General features: G+C 50.0%; 1 protein-coding gene across 1 annotated transcript in view; it reads right to left on the reverse strand.

The window, feature by feature from the left end:
• The window catches only part of LOC149352629 (uncharacterized), a 137,952-nt gene that overhangs the window by 43,929 nt on the left and 75,398 nt on the right, over positions 1–18,625 (reverse strand). The window contains exon 2 of the mRNA XM_089581828.1: positions 13,275–13,445. Within this exon, the coding sequence (XP_089437954.1) occupies positions 13,275–13,445 (171 nt within the window). The remainder of the gene's footprint in view (positions 1–13,274; positions 13,446–18,625) is intronic.

An 18,625-nucleotide genomic window follows, 5' to 3' on the forward strand; every position in this document is an offset into this window, starting at 1 on the left:
CCCCCGAAAGACGTGCTACAGTTCAGGCTGATGAAATGATTCGTTCTGATGAAATGCTCGGCATAATCGCGGTACTTCGACGTTCTCCCCTGGTCTGCTTAACGGCTACGCCAAATGCCAGCTGTCTCATCAGTTATTGTTCCGAGGGCGGCGGCAGCGTAGTCGTTGCTTGGCGATATTTTTTTTCTCGCAGGCTGCTTTACGTGCGCTAACCGCGCATGGTGTGTTGCGTGCACTTTGATACTCCGCGATTAGTTCAGCCATCGCTTCGCCCCAAGGCAAAACTCTCATTTCACCAGAGCCACCGAACCCATTTCACGCCGCGCAAGGGGCGAGGCGACAATCAGCAAACATCGAGAGTAGGAGCAAACAGGGAAGTCCGCGTTGCTTTTCGCACGGAGGGTGTCCCCCGGCACCCCTGCGAGGGCTGTTGCGGGCTCCCGAGATAAGGATGGAAAGGCTAGGAGGGAACAAGGCGGGGCGCGCGGCTGCTCTCTAAAACACCACAACACAAGCGCGGGCGGAAACAAGAGGAGATGAGGCACTTAGGCGGGAACAAGGGACCTCCGCTGACAACACACCCGTTAAGCCCGCCCGCCTTCATCGAGCGGCTTTTACAAATGCAGTGGTGCCAATGGCGCTGCAGAAGCTGGGACGGACGCTGGAAACCAAGGAAACGGAGGGCGAGGCGGCGTGCAACGAGAGGCATATACGCCCTCCCCCTAGCCCCATCTCAGATTTTTTTTTCCCCCATTGGCACTTTGGCGGGCTTCTGCCGAATACAGCCCTCTTTGGTGGCAGTTCACAAAAACAAAGCAGCAGCCGCCGTCACCACGCTTTCTTTCTTTTTGAGGAAAGCGTTCCTGCTTTCTTCCCGAGCACTTCTTTTCTCGTCAGTCATGCTTAAACGTTCCTTCTTCCGCTTTTTGCTCTTGCACTCCGGCGACCCCCATCATTCTGCCGTATATACAGCTACAAATCTTTCGGGCCAGTATTTTTACCGCCGCTCTTTCCACTCGTGTCACTCCAGTGTATGATTCACCGGTGCGTTGGCTGGATGGCGCTCGCCGAGAGTGGTGCGCCTGTTTGCTCGGCCGAGCGGGCCCGCGGCGGCGGATTTTCCTATCTCGGGGCTCACAAGACCCGAGTCGGAACCGATACGGGGAGTTCGTGTCAGGAGTTTATGGCCCCCGAAATCGGTCCTCTCTTCCTCCCTGCGCGGTGGCTACACTCGGCCGCGCACCGCGCCCATCAAAGCCGCCCAAAGGCGCCGCTGCGGAAGCCTCGCTTGAAGCCGCGCACGATATCCGCTTTGGCGAGGCCGGTCTTTCCCGAATCCCCGAGAGTCGAGCTGCGGGGGTCTGGACCCGGCGCCGCCGCAGCGGCGGGAAATGGGACTCGGCGCGAACTTCCCGCTCGAGCGGCAGCAGCGGCGACCTGGGCGCACCTCAGCGCAGCCCGGAAAGGGAACGGGCGATAATGAAGCCGCCGCCGTCAACCGAGGAGACGGCCTAGCAGCCGAAAAGGCGCCGCTCCCTCAAACTTTTCTGGCCCCAGTTTCGCGCTTTGAAGTGGTATTGATGAGTTCCGCGGCCTATACTGTTCGAAAGAATAGAGGTCCGCACAACACCTTTAATTGCTGCTTGCCTCGTCATGTGTTAAGTGATTTATGTATACTCTTCTGAACAAGACTGCGTACGTGTGTTAAATTGCTGCTGGACATGGTGATATATAGCCAACGATCCCTTACAATCTACATAGCTGTTCTTACAGGTGCCCGTTGTGCTTAAAGTAGTTTTGAAAAGATACTCCGACCAAACCACGCGCCTTGTTTGTGACACATTCGCCATGCATCATCGAAGCATAGAGCAAAAAAAAAAAACAAGAACAGAACTGCATAGCACGGTTTCAATAATTTCGCTGTAGATAACTAAACTGCCGTTTTTAACCCGAACGATGCCAAAACGTGCTTAGTGAGACCCTACATAATCCTGGTACAGTGCTTTTAGTTTCATCTTTCTACCGCCTTTGTTTCGTTTACATCACCTCTGTGCATTTGTTTTCCTCCTCGCTCGTATTTAACAGTTCACACACACACACACACACACACACACACACACACACACACACACACACACACACACACACACACACACACACACACACACACACACACACACACACACACACACACACACACACACACACACACACACACACACACACACACACACACACACACACACACACACACACACACACACACACACACACACACACACACACACACACACACGCACACACACACAGCCGCCGCGGTGGCTCAGTGGTTATGGTGCTCGGCTGCTGACCCGAAAGACGCGGGTTCGAACCAGGCTGCGGCGGTTGAATTTCTTTGGAGGAGAAAATCAAGAGGCCCGTGTACTGTGCGATGTCAGTGCACGTTAAAGAATCCCAGGTGGTCGAAATTTCCGGAGCCCTCCACTACGGCGTCTCTCATAGCCTTAGTCGCTTTGGGACGTTAAACCCCACAAACAAACCAAACCAACACACACACACACACACACACACACACACACACACACACACACACACACACACACACACACACACACACACACACACACACACACACACACACACACACACACACACACACACACACGCGCGCGCGCGCGCACACACACACACACACACAGGATAGGATAGGAAAACTTTTATTGTCCAACAGAAAGAGGGTAGCCAGAGGGCTACCCGCCTAGACCACGGCCGAAAGGTCTTGACTCTCGGCGGCGGCTTCGGCCAGTCGGACGAGTTGTAACTGAGTCGCCGGGTCCGAGCTCAGTAGTAAGGTCTCCCATTGATCTTTTGTGTTTATACCTCGTCCCTCCCGGGGAGCATGAGGACATTCCCATAGTATGTGGTCCAAGGTGGCCCTAAGTTCGCAGTTTGCGCATTTGTCTGAAAATTGCCCTGGGTACATAAGACTCCAGAGGGCCGGGTTTGGAAAGGTGTAAGTTTGTAACCGGCGCCAGTTGATGGCTTGGTGTCTGGACAAGGATCTATCCGCTGGAGGAAGTCTAGCTAGTTGGAAACGATAGTGTCACACAAAATTCTGGAGACGCGTAAGCAGTCTTAAGAGCGTAATGCGATAGCTTTGCTATGCAATATGAGGTGGTCGCATAAAGACCCTAACTATCGCATTGAACGAATGTTCCTCAGAGGTGGAAGCGGGCAGCGGTTCGAGTCCCGGCTCGGCGAATTCCTATTTCAGCCCGGCTGTTTTTCTTCCTTCAGAGGTACTACGTAATGGTATAGTGACCTCATCACTGTTGTACTGTGTGATCGCTGTCGGGTGTTTTAATTTCCCGCGCGAGGTCATGTGACTGTGGCGTCACAGCCTATCGACCAATAGGAATTTCGTGTCAGACGGACGCCGGCTTTTTGATGGACGGGAGCATTAATGCTCTCGCATTAATAACAATGGCTCAGTTGTTGGTGGCCTGTGCCGTCCCTTTCACCACCTCCACACCATCTAATCCACCGCGTGAGGCCAACATCGAGGAGCACGACAGAAACAAGGATGAAATTGGAGGGACGAGCAACCCTCCTCCCGAGGTGTCCGCGAGCGCTCTGCGGGCCGCTGGAGCGCCTCCCGCCGACGCGGCGGGCTCCCGCGCAGAAGCGCATCGCTGGCGCGTTGCTCTGCGCGGGGCGTCCTCGGATGCGGCTCATTAGGGCCAATCGCGCTGCGTGCGCGGGCGGCCGTCCGAAAAGGCCATTCGTCAAGCGGCCGTCGCGAGTGGCGGCGCTTCGGGAAGCCCCTAATCGAGCCCCGCGCCACAATAAACCCTCGGCGCCGCGGCTCAATGGATCCGGCCCGCGTGTTGTGTGTGCACGCGCGCGCGGCGGGGAAGAGGCTAGGCTCGCGCGCGGCGTTACCGGTGCCGCGACAATGACGCCACGGCCGCAACAAGACCCCCCCGCCTTCCTCCGTTTCTCCCATCGCCAGCCGCCCCACATGCGCGTTGAGTTTGTCACGAGGGCAGTGTGCCGCTACGAGCTAGTCGCTCCTCGGGTATGTGTGTGCGTGTGTATGTGTGTTTTGGGATGTTTTCGTAGTCTTGCCCGCTTAATGCTACCCCTTCATACTATGGTCGCCTCGTTCATGAAGATGTACCAGGGAGAAAAAATGAATCTAATCTGTGCACAACCTCAGGTTGCAGTCCCAAACTTTCTGGAGCTCGCCCGCGTGCCCACATGCACTGCCGTATGCTCTCCCGTCACGGTCCGCCTCCTCCACTATACCAGCGTACTTCAGGTTTTCAAGAAAGTGAAAGGAGAGAGAGAGATACTTTCAAAAATATCGTAACGAAATGTTTAGGTCACGTACTAAAAGCCACTTTCGAAATTCTATGGATGAGCACTTTCGTTTCCAGCCCCATTGTGCTAAAACATAACCTAAAACTTAACAACAAGACGTCTCAGCCGCAGAGCAGCAGCGGAAGGTGAATTCCACAGAATGTCAGGAAGTTCCGGAACAGCGCAGTTTGTTCACGCTGTTTTTACCGCGAGAGCTGTTTATGGTGCTTCTTCCGCCGTTTAACGCGCGTGAGAAAATTCGAGAATTGTACAGTACGAGTTACTACTGTAAAATGGGCACCTGTACAACTGTAAGCGTCGCTGGGCCGAAGCGTAGCAGCAACAGCAGCTGCAGGCTTTCGTGTTAAGGTTTTTCTATTTCGTTTCTTTCGTTTTACTGTACGTATATGATATTGGTACATAGGGTTTAACGTCCCAAAAACTGCACATTGACTATGAGAGGCGTGGTAGTGCATAGCTTCAGATTTATTTACGCCACATGGGGATCTGTAACGTGCTCTGACATCGCACAATGAACAGACGCTTTTGAATTTTGCCGCCATCGAAATGCGACCGCCACGGTCGGGATTCGGTCCCGCGAATTCGGGCTCAGCAGCCGAACGCCTAACCACTGAACCATCACTGTGGGTCTTAATACGCATATATGCCGTGTTTGCTCGCCTTATTACGTGCCGTTCGAATAGCGCCGTTTGTGTCGTAATACGATGCATTTTCTAACGTGTAGGGAGCTGATTTTGCCACTGCAGAGGAAATATAGTGATAGCATGCAGACCCCTCAAGTTAATTTTTGTTTGCAGTCTTTACGCGGAAAAGTAAGAAAAATAGAGCTAAATGAAGGTAATCCACGTTACCCTTGAGTCAGGCTCTACTCCTTGTAACAAAAATACGCAGCTCGCACGGAAGTAGGGTTCCATTGCCAATACGCTTTCGTTGTCCTACAGTAGGATACAACTCAAGAACACAGCAGCTTTTCCCCGTCAAAGGAGCCCCTTCCAGGCAATGGCGTCGGCCGATTCTCACGGACCTCCTAGCGTGACAATGCAAGGAACGCCACGACAATGCGGAGAGGGAACAACACCTGACCACGGCCATTCCCTGCATTGTGAAGCTAGCAGGGTCACGGGAATCGACCAACGCCATTGGTTGGAAGGGGGGGTCCTTTGACGGGGAAAAGCCGCTGCGTTCTTAAGTTGTGTCCGACCTTAGTGAACAACTGCGTTTAGTAATTCGCCCCCAAATATGCCAGTCGTTTTTTGCACGCTGCGCTAGAACCCATTCCGCTCGCAATTGTACAAGCAGACTATAACAGAATAACTTTAGTGATAACCCAGTATAGGTGGTTGAAAGTAATATGCAGAAGGAGGTCCGACAATCAGTGACTATTGGGACCTCCTGTTACGTGTATTTAAATATTTATTAAATGAACCAACAACAATGCGGTGTAATCATAAATAGTCCAAGAGAAAAACTAAAATAGAAGATCATCGCAGCATACCGAACATCTTTGGACGTCCACGTTAAGTCCAAAAACGGATACTTAAAGGTGCACTAAAGAGGATTCTGTGCTCCTCTTTTTACGGCAGGAACTCGATCTACACGCTCTAAACCTTCTTAGAAACGTAAAATTATTGTCCTCTGCGGCCGATTTTCCTATTAAATCTAATTAAACGTCCCGGCTCCCGCATTTTTTTTGCTCACCTACGAAAGTAGGAGGTGTCAACCAACGTGTGCAGTCCCTCTCAGGCAGTCACGTGGCGGCTTGCCGTTCTGCCATCGGTGGAGTGATATATACAGCAAAGAGTCCATTTGTATTTTTTATTTCCGTGGGTCTAATATGCGGCGATGTTGTCTGCGACTGAAACTATTCATTCCCGAAAACCTAAAAAACAAAATAAGGGCGAAATCGACTGGCTGAAAGGCGCTCCACGAGTTGGTTGACTACTGCTACTTTCGTAGGAAAGTTCAAAAAAAAAAGGCGAGAGCCGGGACGTTCAATTCGATTTAGTAAGCAAATCGGTCGCAGAGGGCAGTAATTCGAACCTTCTAAAAATGCTCGGAGCGTGTAGATCGAGTTCCCGCGGTAAAAATACGAGCTCAGAATGCTGCATATACAAACGGCTTGCGATACCGTTTTGGACAAATGAACAGTCCGCATTGTGACAACTGTGCCTCGATAGAAACTGTGGAACATATCCTGCTTGAGTGCCCTGCGTATGCTAACGAGCGTGGGTACTATGAACATTGCATGCAGAAGCTCTGCCCAGTGCCCCTAACGATGGACAAAGTTTTAGGTCCCTTAGCCTGCTTCAAGCAACAGAGACTTGCAATGAACTTTCTATTTACATATTTAAAAGACATTGGACATCTCGATAAGCTTTAAATTCACTTGCACGTTACCTTCATGCATTCTTCATGCAGTGAACTTCGTCAGCCCATTTGTCGGGCTATGCACTCCATCATTCCATAAGTTACATCAATACTCGCCATTGCATCCTTAGTACCCATTTCATGACCGCATTTTATCTTCGTTTTTTTTTTACCTCTTCCACGCTGCTCTCCTTCTGTCTTTATCTCCCAAATTCTCCTCCCTACGCAGAGTAGCATGCCAGCGTATAATTTAAACGCCGGCTAAATTCTCTGTATTTCATTAAAGAGTTTCTCTCTCTCTCTTTGTCAGAAAGTTATATAAACGCAAAAGTGAAATATACATAAGCCACGCGCACTAGAAGAAATTGAGAACTGAACACAATGAAGGCAATAGATTGAGTCAGTTCAAATTAACAGACAACTGTACAAACAACTTAAGACAAATATCGAGAAGATAACATATAACTAACCTGTAAACGAAAAACAGAATGAAGAGCAATAGCGACGAATAACAGGAACGAGCTTATCTGACACGATTTGCCCTATTAGATTTTGAGTGCATCCAATCATTTGCTATTAACACACCACTGTGCTGTTCTTAATGCTTTGCAGGTGCGCATCTTTCACTTCATGGCTGTCACTTATGCAGCTGGCGGCGATATGCTTTCACTTAGGATTCGCGCAGTTACGAGAGTCGGAGTTCATTCGGGTCACCCAGGATTGCATGTATGCTTGAGAGCGCCGTATACCCTTTGCGCGCTCTGCACGACTTGTCGAAGCAGAACAAGCCTCGCTAGTGTCTATACGTGACATAGTGGCAGATAATGCTAGAAACATCTCCTCGATAAGCACGCGCGTTCGCAAGCTCTTTTATGTACGTATATTGCCGGCGTTAATCCCGAGAGTTCAGCAGGATCTTTAGTAAGCGAATTAACGCAGCCCTAGTGACCTCTTTAGAAACAGTCCGTAACGGCGACCTTTAATGCCCAAAGACTAGCGCCTCTCTGCCAGCTTTTGGCAGACTTCTCGAGAAAGTTATTCATACGCATACTACGCATGCGAAGCTTTCGTCGCGCGCTTTTGTGCGACCGTATAACGTCTAGTGAAAGGTCCCATTTCAGCTCAGCATTATACAGCGTGCAACATCTAAATGATGCTGTCGGCCAGCGTCGTAAATTTTTGAGCCCCAAAGCAACTGCAGGGGCCGCGGCCACATCACCCCGCTGCTGCTTCTCAAACGCCGGCCGCGCTTCAGCCATCCTCGAAACGACCCGCGCGACGTCTCTTCGCTGGATGGATTAATTCCGCGGGCATACTAATCCCACCCTGCGCGGCCACTTTGGCGAAAGCGAGCGCGCAAACGCTGCTAATGGGCTTGCCTACACACCGCGTGCTGCTCGCAAAAATGCCCGCATCCGCGCGGCCGCCGCCCGAAGGAAGCCGGCGCGCGCGCGCAAATGCATTCCGGAAACGCCCGGCGGCCCATTTGTGCGACTCGGCGGGGACTCGCGGACGCCCGCTGCCGAGGAGCCATAATTCATCACCTTGCGATAGCGGATTGTCCACGGCGGGCCTAATCAGCATTTCGGCAGCTTCCAGCAGCCGCGGGGTTAACGACCAAAGCGGTGGAACGAAGAACAAAAAGAGGTGATTTATCCCGATACGATCTCACTTCCGCAGCGTAACGCTCAACCCTAATGCTGTAAGAACCCAGAAATTGAGTGCACGGGATGTTTCGGGATGGCGAACCAACGAGTTGCACTCGATATTCGCGGAAATTCACCGTCATGCTTGGGAGTGCCGGCGCAAAAAGGACGGGGCCATGGAAACTTGGCGCGAAGCCATAAAGGGAACTGCTGCTGCTGGTGTCCATACCTCCGTTCTCCGCCTCCATTTCCACTTAACTGTCTCTGCCTAAGTAAGCCGCCCGCTTGACTCGGGGGTGGCGCACTTGGACACAAATGCAGCGCTACAGGCTGCTGAATGTGTTATCAGGGGACGCTCTTACTGCATTACATCCAGGAAGGTCACGCAGCTAAGCAATGCAGCCAGGCGGAAAGGCTGCAGGACTGCTCATCAGTAGATGCACGAACAATGCGGCCTGCGCAATAACGACTTTGCCGATGGATTCAGCAGCGAAAAGACGCCCATCTTTTATGTAGCATGCCGTACCTTTCGCGTAGACATGCACAGAGGGCATTGCAAGGGAAGCAGCACAGGTATCCGAGAGCGAGTGAGAGCGCATTTGTTGCATTGCAGGGCTAATTTTACATCGATCGGAGAGCACTTTTGCTTCAAGAGCACGTAACATGGCTGATGATGATTCTTCGCGTAGTCCGACTGAGTCCACCAACTTTTGTATAGGCAGGGTCGCTTAACTAACCAGTTTCGGGCTGCCACTATACTCCGTCTCGCAATTAAGTGGAAGCTACATCAGACGCCACCAAATAAGTAGCTGCATGCTGAATGAATCAAGCACGTAACACCGTTTTGTGATTGGCTTGCGCCTCTGGCATCGACCAATCAGATCACCCGTCGTACGATAACCAAGGTGAGGGCCCGCTGCAAGCACGAACATTTTTGAGAGCTAGGCTCCTTACTTGGTGACGACAGCTGCAGCATCCACTTCAGGGACAGCTGCTAACTGTGAGTGTGCGTACCCTCACCTAACACAGAAGTGAAATTTTGTGCGCACACCTTGACGCAGTGTCACCGCAACAGCCTGGCACATCCACGGCCTCTGTTCAGCTGTCGCGCGCAAGGGGTAGTAATGACATCTCGGAGAGCTCGGAGTCAGCCCCGATTGCAACTGTATGTCCCAAACGCTACAGTACTTGTTAGCCAGCCATCCCTAGTCATCATCATCAGCAGCCGGACTACGCCCACTGCAATGACCTCTCCAGCTGCGGCCCCCTTATTCCCGCAGACGCTAAGGTCGCTGCTCAAACACATATTCAGGAGAAATAGTTTTCCGGGGCCGTCATTACTGGCCTGTACTGACGCCGCACTATAACTACACTTCATTTTGCCCCGGGCGCCATTAAGTCGGAAATTCAAGTTCTTGTAAGTATGGACGTCTCTCGGTTCATTTCGGCACATATCTCTCTTGGTCCCTGCACGTCCTCTTCGTGCCATCATATAAGCCGGCATATATGACTCCTAAAAGTATGAGAAGCTGCGGAGCAAACACTGGCCGCCAAAAATACGATAATGTTATAATCACCTAGTTACAGTTAACAATAATAAAAGGAAGCGGTCTTTTTCTCACAGTCACTTGCGTACGTTGTGCTCATGGTGACTTAGTGTGCGCCTGCCATTTAACTTAGGGCAACAAAATATTGGCCGACATGAATTCGACTAAGTTATGTCTTTTCATCAGTGCTTCTTAAATGACTCACGCATTAATCTATACCTGCACCTGTCGTGACTATGGGTACAAACACACCAGACCGTCATATATGGGACACATCCGAGTGAAGTAGTTGTAATCACGCAGTTATAAGCGATTAAGTCTTGCTACTAATTTATAGCATCCACATACATCCGTTAACTAAAGCCGCGGGGGACCGCAAAAGTTGTTCTGAGTCATCCGTAAGGATATAGCAAAGGCAGGGAAACAAAAGTATTCCCGGCGGGTCCATCTTATGCCGTCGAATCAGTGAATAAATTTTTAATAACTTCACTGGAAAACGTGTCAGTAAAAGTATTTTATAGCTGATAAAATTATCCGCTCCTTTTTTTTTTTAAGCGCACAAATGCAAAGTTTGCGCCCATAGAACCGGAATCGACAGCCCGAGGCTTTGCGCGATTTCGAGGACGCGTGGGCGAGTGGAATCTTCTACGGCGCGCTGCCGATGGTTCCGGCCTGTCCCTGATTTCTGAACTAGGGTTTCGGTTAGGGTTTGTTAGCCTGTTTGCATAGCGAGAGAAGACAGCACGAAAAAACGAGGACGAACACGAAAGGCAGACAGGACTGGCGCTGAGACTACCAGCAATTTATTTGGGGGCAAAGAGCAGCCTATATACGCCAGCCCTGACCCACCTGACAACAAGGAAAAAAGAGTAAAAAGCAATCAAGGAAAAAAAATATCGAAGGAGCAAACCAAGAATAAAACACAGCGCAACCCAAAAGAAAGTAGGTCCAATGGCCAGATGATAACACGAAAACAGTAAACAATGCGCAAGGCTAAAAACAGCAGCGAGAGCAGTGTCAGTTACACCAAAGGAAAAGCGGAGTCGAAAGTAGCAGCTAACAGCGAGACAAAAGCAAAAACATTTTCAACTAAGGATGACACGGCTTTTGCGTTAATTCTGGTTTTTACTTTTCGTTGAAACTGCCGCATTCTTTTTTTTTTTTTGTTCTCAATGCGACAGCACTGAGGCTTTCGCCTCACACGCACGCAAATTCGGCTTCTCCGTCACGAAATTACCTGAATGGTTAACTCCTTGATGATTTCGTGACGGAGAAGCCGAATTTGCGTGCGCGTGAGGCGACAGCCTCAATGCTAAATTACCTAGATGGTTAACTCCTTGATGACTCAGGTGGTCGAAATTATCCGCAGCCCTTCACTACGGCGTCTCTCATAGCCTGAGTCGCTTTGGGACGTTAAACTCCGAAAAACCACACCGACTCCTTGATGACTTCATCGAGGTCACGTGACCCCGAAATGACCAATCAGACACTACCGCGAAATTTGAAATTATCCACGAAATTTCCTGATTGGTCGAGAGAGGTCCGTGAGCTTGTGACTTCATCACAACCTGCCCACCTGATCATAAGCAAACTGCCCACTGTTGCCAAATTCAATGCAGTTGCCACCTGCCCACCGTGGCGCTGCGCTCGAGCCTTACGGGAGCTGGGGAAGAACAAGCTGGGTCTCACAAGCCCCACCGGCGGCTGTGTTTAAAACAGGCACCTGCCGGGGCAGTGGCGCTTCACTTAACCGCTGCACAGCTGCGCCAGTAGTGGTATCAGGATTCCCCATGATCTATGGATGTGATTGAGAGGGTTGTGGCGGCATCAGCAGCGCGAGGCCACCAGTGGTCTAGTGATACGTCCCACCGAAGTTTAAATGTGAGGACCCGCAAAATTTGGAAGTTGGCCCACTCCCGGAAATTTCTAAGGACCCCAAGTATTTTGGAAGTAGACCCACCCTAGAAAACTAAGCGAATTAGTGGGTCGGATTAATCAATCCGACATGATTAAAATGGAAGGTACTCGAATATTCTAGAAGGTGATTACGCATGCATACCATATAAAAGCAATGAAACCGGTTCCAACGGGAGTTTTGTCAGAAAAGTTGCAAGAACTTTAGACACTCGTTGTAGACGCCACAGCAGGCAACCTAATTTCTGTTGCACTTTCTCCTTTACGAATGAGGTAAGGTAGCCCCTAAGAGTATTTTTGTTTGTTTGTTGGCGGCGGCTACGGCCTTTCGCTACGACCTGTTAACTTTAGTTGAAGATGTTTTTGTTTTTGTCACATTGTTGGCTTTTACTCTTTACTCTGCTTTTGCTTCGGTGTAACTGTCACTGCTCTCGCTGCTGCTTTCAGCGTTTCTTATTCTTCACTGTTTTCTTGTTATCACCTGGTTATTGGCTCTGGTTTCTTTTGGCTGCATACGCTGTTTCGAATTCCTCGTTTGCTCGTGGAATAACGTGCTTTAGGTACACCGAAGGATGACGTTTTGCTTTGAGATATTTTTTTCCCTCGATTTGTTTTAACTATTTTTTTTTCTTGTTCTCACGTTGGTCGCGGCTGGCATATTAATGTTGCTCTTTTATCTCGATAAATTGTTGGTAGTTTCAGCGCCAGTCCTCTCTGCCTTTCGTGTTTTTCGTCGTCTTTTTGCAGCGCCTCCCCTCCCTGTTCTGATATCTGGTTCCTTGGAGGATCCGTGCAACGGGAAAACAAAAAAGAAAAAAGACTCGCTGTGGTTCCGCCATGTGTGGCGCACGATACTGTACTGTGATGCGTGAAAACTTTCCGCGTTACTTGTTTTTGTTGCTTAACAAAGATCTCGGCATCCGCCAGCTGCGTGGCCTGAGCGCATGCACTTAAAAAAATTGCGCAGCAGCAGGGCACAAGAGTAGCACGAGGCGTTGTGAGGAGCTGCAGTGTGAGAAAAGGAAAGAGGCAAAGTTGTTGTCTCGGCATAACTACGAGGCGCCGAGCCTTTTTGCGTGCATGGGCGCTTATTTTCTGTCGCAAACACACCGACTAGGAATGCTTCAAACGTGTCGAGCTCTGAAAAAATTCCCTAAGCGCCTGAGTAAAAATTACTAAAAAAACGAAAAAAACTTTCGTGGCCCAACAGGCTGCGGGCAACGGCCGACATTTAAACCAAAATTCCTCACGTGTCCCAATTTCTCTTTCCAAACGTTTCGAAATACGCATTCACAACATGAGACTGGCGCGCACTTGCCGGAGTTCTCGCTACTCTGCTGTATTTCGCAGTGTGCGAGCCGCAAATCTCAAGCATTGCATAGAATGAGGCGGCGTTCGGGCCTCGAGGGCGACTTACCGAAGGCGGCCTTGCCGGTGGGCGCGTAAGTGAGCATGTATCCCTGCAGCTTGACGTGCTTGTTGGGGTGCGGCCGGGGCGGCTTCCAGCGCAGCGTAAACGAGTGCTCGGCGATGGCGTCAATGGTGACCTCGCGCGGGGGACCCAGTGGCCACTGGTGTTCCGTCGTTTCTTCGGCAGAAAAAGAGAGGGGGAGGGAAAAGGCAGAGGGTCACCGTTCTGCACGCTACTGCGAGTGGAGCACCAACAGGTGGTAGACTACGTCTCACATTTCATTCGAACTGGAATGGAAGCTATACACGAGCGCGAGACAACCGCATAGGCCTAGAAACAGTCACCTCACGCTCGTATCTTCCCCTCTGTACAGCGAAGCCCAGAGAGACTGAACATATAGGCTACGGCAGCCACCGTGAATTATGGGTCCACAAAGACTGAACTATTAGCAAACACCATGGAGCGGTAGCAGTGGCTAACTTATTTCACAAGACGCTGAAATCCGGTTGCCCCGACCAAAGAAACTTCGTCATTCTTGTCAGGTGTCGGAGTGGCATCCAGCAGAAAGTAATGGAAAAGAGTAGAGGGATGTCTATCCCTCTACTCTATTTTAAAAAAGAGAAAAAAGACAGCAAGTAGAAGGATACAGGCATTTAGATCAGTAATGGCTATGTAAAACACACACCACATACAAGCTCATGCACACAAGTAAAATTGTAAAAAACTGTACGCATATGTAGAAAGAGCACGGTGAAGATGGAATTCTTGACAACACAAAATTAACAAAGGGCGGGAGAGATGCCTATAGTCCTTTCGCCAACGTTTCGACATAAGGACTGGCCTTCGTGTGGACACACATGTGTCCCAGCACTCTCCTATAAATCAGCGCAAAGTGCTCCAAGTTCATGCGCACTTACGTTTTTGCCCGAACGTGGCCAGAAATGTCACGCTACTATAGCATGCACCGCAGTAGACACACTAGAGCGTCGTCGAACGGAGTGGTGCGCGTTCGCGCCCGTATTGCTGCGGTATGCGTGAGCCGCGCTACACTTGGCAAACTTGCCTCAGTTGAAGGACGGCTTCGACTCACGCGGCAAGTTATTGGGTCCAGCCGAGTAAGCTAAGACCTTCCTTGGATTGTGTGCAGCACCAAAGCGTACTGGTGTAAAATCTGGGCATCAGCGCCATCTATGTAGCGCCCAACGTTTGCGCAATGTCGCTTGAATTTATTGTGAGTTGACGGAAGTTGTACCGAGGACTTCAGCGACGAACGTAATCTTTCAAGAGCTAAATCGCTGATTTAGCTGGAGTGAATTGATTGACCCCCATTGCGATATCCACGTCCTACTGAAATCCTCCTGTTGGCCGCAGTGCTTGTTTTCTCTCACGTGTACGAACGAAATTCTATTTTCAGCATGGAATAGTGAGCGAGTGAGCGAGTGAGCGCGCGCGCGCGCACGCACGCACGCACGCACGCACGCACGCACGGAAAATGGCGAATTCGCTTTTACCGATCACTAGCATATCCTCTAAAACCACTCGGAGACACCCCTATTAAAAAAAAAAAAGTTCTGTTTGATCGAACCCTGCTTCCGTTTGATAAACACGGCCCAGACGAGCATGCGCATTCACTGAGCGCCATGCGAACGCCGTCGCGGCTCTTTAGGCAATGCCCGCGCCGTGTTTACATGCTGGGCTTGAGCGAGCCTGCATCGAACTGGAGGGGCAACAGAGAAGATTACGAACAAAATAGCGCGAGGCTTATTAAAGTGGTTTCGGAATCTCTTTTCTCCGAAACATTGTGCCTACCTATCCGCCGTCGTTTATTGGCCCGTCTGTATTCTGCGCACGCCGTAGAGGTCCTTATTTTTGTTGGCTAAGTTCTCCCGACGCGCAGCGATGCACGAAGTTTTTCCGATGTTTACAAGAAGTATTCAGGTCTGATTGAAAAACTGCTCCCAATTCTTTGTTTTCTTTTCCTCTGCGCTGCGTTTTTCGTTCTTTCCTGCAGTTCTGTGGCATTACAAATTGTTTAGCATAAGCTTGTAGTTTTTTTCCCCTTTCTTTCTTCTTTTAGAAAGCAAGATGTTTGCAACGTTGTTTGTGGTAAGAATGAAATGCAGGATTGAGATGAGCATATGCCACCTTCGTAGCATGCGAGATAAGTGAGCGAAACATATAGAAAGAAAGAAGACTGAATTGGAGTGAAATTATATGCGGCGAATGAAATACGCGTGAAAAAGTCAGTATGCCGAATATGTTGACGAATATTGTGCACGTATTTCTTTTGATCGCGGTATTTGTGGCGTGAGACATTTGATTTCTTCCATGCTAAAATAATTAAACATTTTTCGAGGAGCAGCAAAAAAAAAGTTCTCGTCCTCTTTTTTTTTTCCTGAATAGATCGTGCACACCATACTGTTTCGCTTTGAATGTTGCCCCTGAAGGGAAGGATGCATACAATGCTCAAATCGCTTTTATTTCCGAGCATATAACTCCGCACAAAAAGCTACGCTATGTGAAACAAAACAGACTGAAATATTAATAACGACAGAGAAAGTGAAGCAGTCTTTCTCGCAGTCTTGTGCAGGAACTGTTGTGCCGCCAACACTTATAATTTTGAATTACAGTGGAGCAAGCCGTAATGCACACTTGAAAAAGAATTAAAAAAGAGACAACTGCGCTGCAGGAGCCCGCCACAAAGGAGTATACTGCGAGGACAAAATTGACACCCTACGCGGCGTTTAGAGCTCATGGCGTTAGAAATACATACGGGTTATTTATATCGGCAAGCCATGCAATATCCTTGCATACCGAGGCGCAAGTTGCTGGTGCGATTGTCGCCCACGCTCAGGTGTAGAAAACAGAGACGACCATATTTCAAGCGACGCTCAGTCGTACTCAATAAACAACGAAAAGGAGCGATGTTTAATCTTGGAGAGCCAGGCCGCTTGCTTGCTCATGAAAATCCTTCAAAATTTGTCTCCCGAGCTCATTTATGTAAAGAGAGCTTTCCGTCAGTTGAAGGAATGAAGCGGCGCGGAGTGATATGAGGTACTCTCCGGTGCACCTGCTTTTCGGGTTGAACCAATAGCAGAGAAGGTCGGCCACGGCACTTAAAAACGAAGGCTGAACAACTAGCTTTGGAGCTCATGAGTATGTTAGCTACGCCTGTTGGTAAGTAGTGAGCCCGAAGAGATTCCGAACAAGTTCAGCTCGAAGGTCTTTCTTAGATAAACTTCAATAAACCGCGGCGGAGCTTGGCCCTCGTGCAACAGATATCGCTGCACTTTCTCGGACATCCTGTCGAGGTTCGGTTCTCAAGAAGATCCCCGCAGCTGACTCTTAAGCCGGCGTGAACGTCAGAAGATTCCTTCCTTTTTGTTCTATGGAAAAGAGTAAACTATGCTTGTCTCTCACAAAATGGAAACAGTAGACAAGACTTTTTTTGGCTTTCTGCGCCACACCAACTGCATTTAAACGACTCAGAATGCGAAGCGTTCGTTGATGTCGAAATGCAAGATGAAAGTTCACAGCTAAAGTTTACATGAAGTTTCTCGTGCAGGCTGTGGACGTTCTGGTAATGTTCAACGTTATCACTACCCCCAGCTTAAGGCTACAACTCTCAAGGTACAACGGCAAAACGTTACAAGAATACGATAGAGCGTATTCATATGTACTATAAGAAAGCACACGCCCATACCGATGCCGACAAACACAGGCACCCGAAGCAGTAACCTTCAGTGGTTTCGTCTAAACTCGTTCGTAATAGATTCTGTATGAAAGCGGGCAATTCCTGTGGTCTATTTTTGGCAAAAACTGGCAGGGTCCGAACGGTGCGAGGAGGTAGCCAAAAAATATTGCCGAGAATGGGTTACATCTCCTCATCCGCATGTTCTGCTAGCTTCGCATTTGCTTGACCGAAGAGGCTCTGACATGTTCTCAAGCCCACCCTCACCAGCTACGCCCGTGTTTTTCGTTCATTTGTGTTCAGGTGCCGCAAAGAGAGCAAGCCCCAAGGCTGGATGTGTCAGTCGGCCTTAGCTGTTTCCACGACGCACGGAGTCAGATGGAAATGACACACTGCGAAATTTGCTGTCAATGTACAGGAAATGGTAGCCGACGGGTGATTTACTACACAAGTGCTCCAATTTGCAACGTATCTGTCGTGTCGCGTAAGGGTGGTCGCTGCACTTCTCGGAAGGGATTCTTTGCGCGCTAGCTTCTCGCTGGCAAGCCGGAGAAAAAGAGTGTGGTATCGTATGATATGCCACGCGGTACTTGCTGGCCGTGAACTTTCTCATGACACGCTTATGGGCTGCGTTGCCTGTCAATCTTGATGGCTTGGAACGAGAAATCGCTTTAAGCCCTTTTTGTTTGACAGCTTTCGATGGACCAGTAGTAGAAATCCCGAATGACTATCCCCCTCTCTCGTCGTCTCTCTCCGCGAGAATGTTTTAACGCTTGAACCCTGAACGACACGGTTAAAGAGGAAGAAAGTGAAGGGCCAAAAAGAAAGAGCATATAGGCACACCCGCGGGAGCAGCGCCTGTTTTTCTTTGTTCATCCGCATCTCCCTTGTTCTCCTCCTCCTCCTTTTTTTTTTTTTTGTTGGCGATCCGAGGCGCGTGCTCTATCAGGGGGCCGCGGGGAGACACCCTTCCCCTCTTCGGCCGCTTTTTGTTGAGCGAACGGGGATCGGCCGCCGCCCGTGCGACGCAGCGTCGGTCCACCATCTGTGCGCCCCTCGTCGGTTGTCCCGCACAGTATACTACTCGCCCCGTCGGACGACCCAAGGGAACGGGCATCACCTGGCGCCGCCCGTCGACGAGGGTCCCGGTTTGTTCGCCGCAGGCTCGGTCTGCTTGCATGCAGCGCTACGAAAGCTCCAGCCCCCACCAGCACACGTCACGCCACGCGAGTGGCCGAGTCTCGGGGTTTTGCAGGACGGGCTTCGAGAAAGCGTGACAGGGTTCCTTCGTGACGTCTAAAGGCCCCGCTAAATTGCTCAATAACGGGAGGTCAGCAGTACCTACCTCTGCGTGCATTGTTCTTATTGGCTTTTTTTTTTCTTTGCGTTCACCATTTTTCATCATACTGACACATCCTCGACGCGACTTGAGTGCGTCATGCGTTCGAATAGTTACCGTGCAACGTGTTGCATATTCTTACTAAACGGTCACGAAGTCCCACGGTCTTGGGCATGCCGGCGGGGAAAAAAAGAACTTTCAGTCTAAAACGGACGCTGACACGTCTTTGTTACGCTTACAATCCCCCAACAGATGCCCGACGATGAGGACAAGGACAACACCATCGACTGGGCTTACAGTTCCTTCCGGTCAGTTGAAGTGAAGAAG

This window comes from Amblyomma mixtum, chromosome 3 (genome assembly GCF_055824585.1).
Source record: "Amblyomma mixtum isolate Tamu chromosome 3, ASM5582458v1, whole genome shotgun sequence".
Classification (NCBI taxonomy): domain Eukaryota; kingdom Metazoa; phylum Arthropoda; class Arachnida; order Ixodida; family Ixodidae; genus Amblyomma; species Amblyomma mixtum.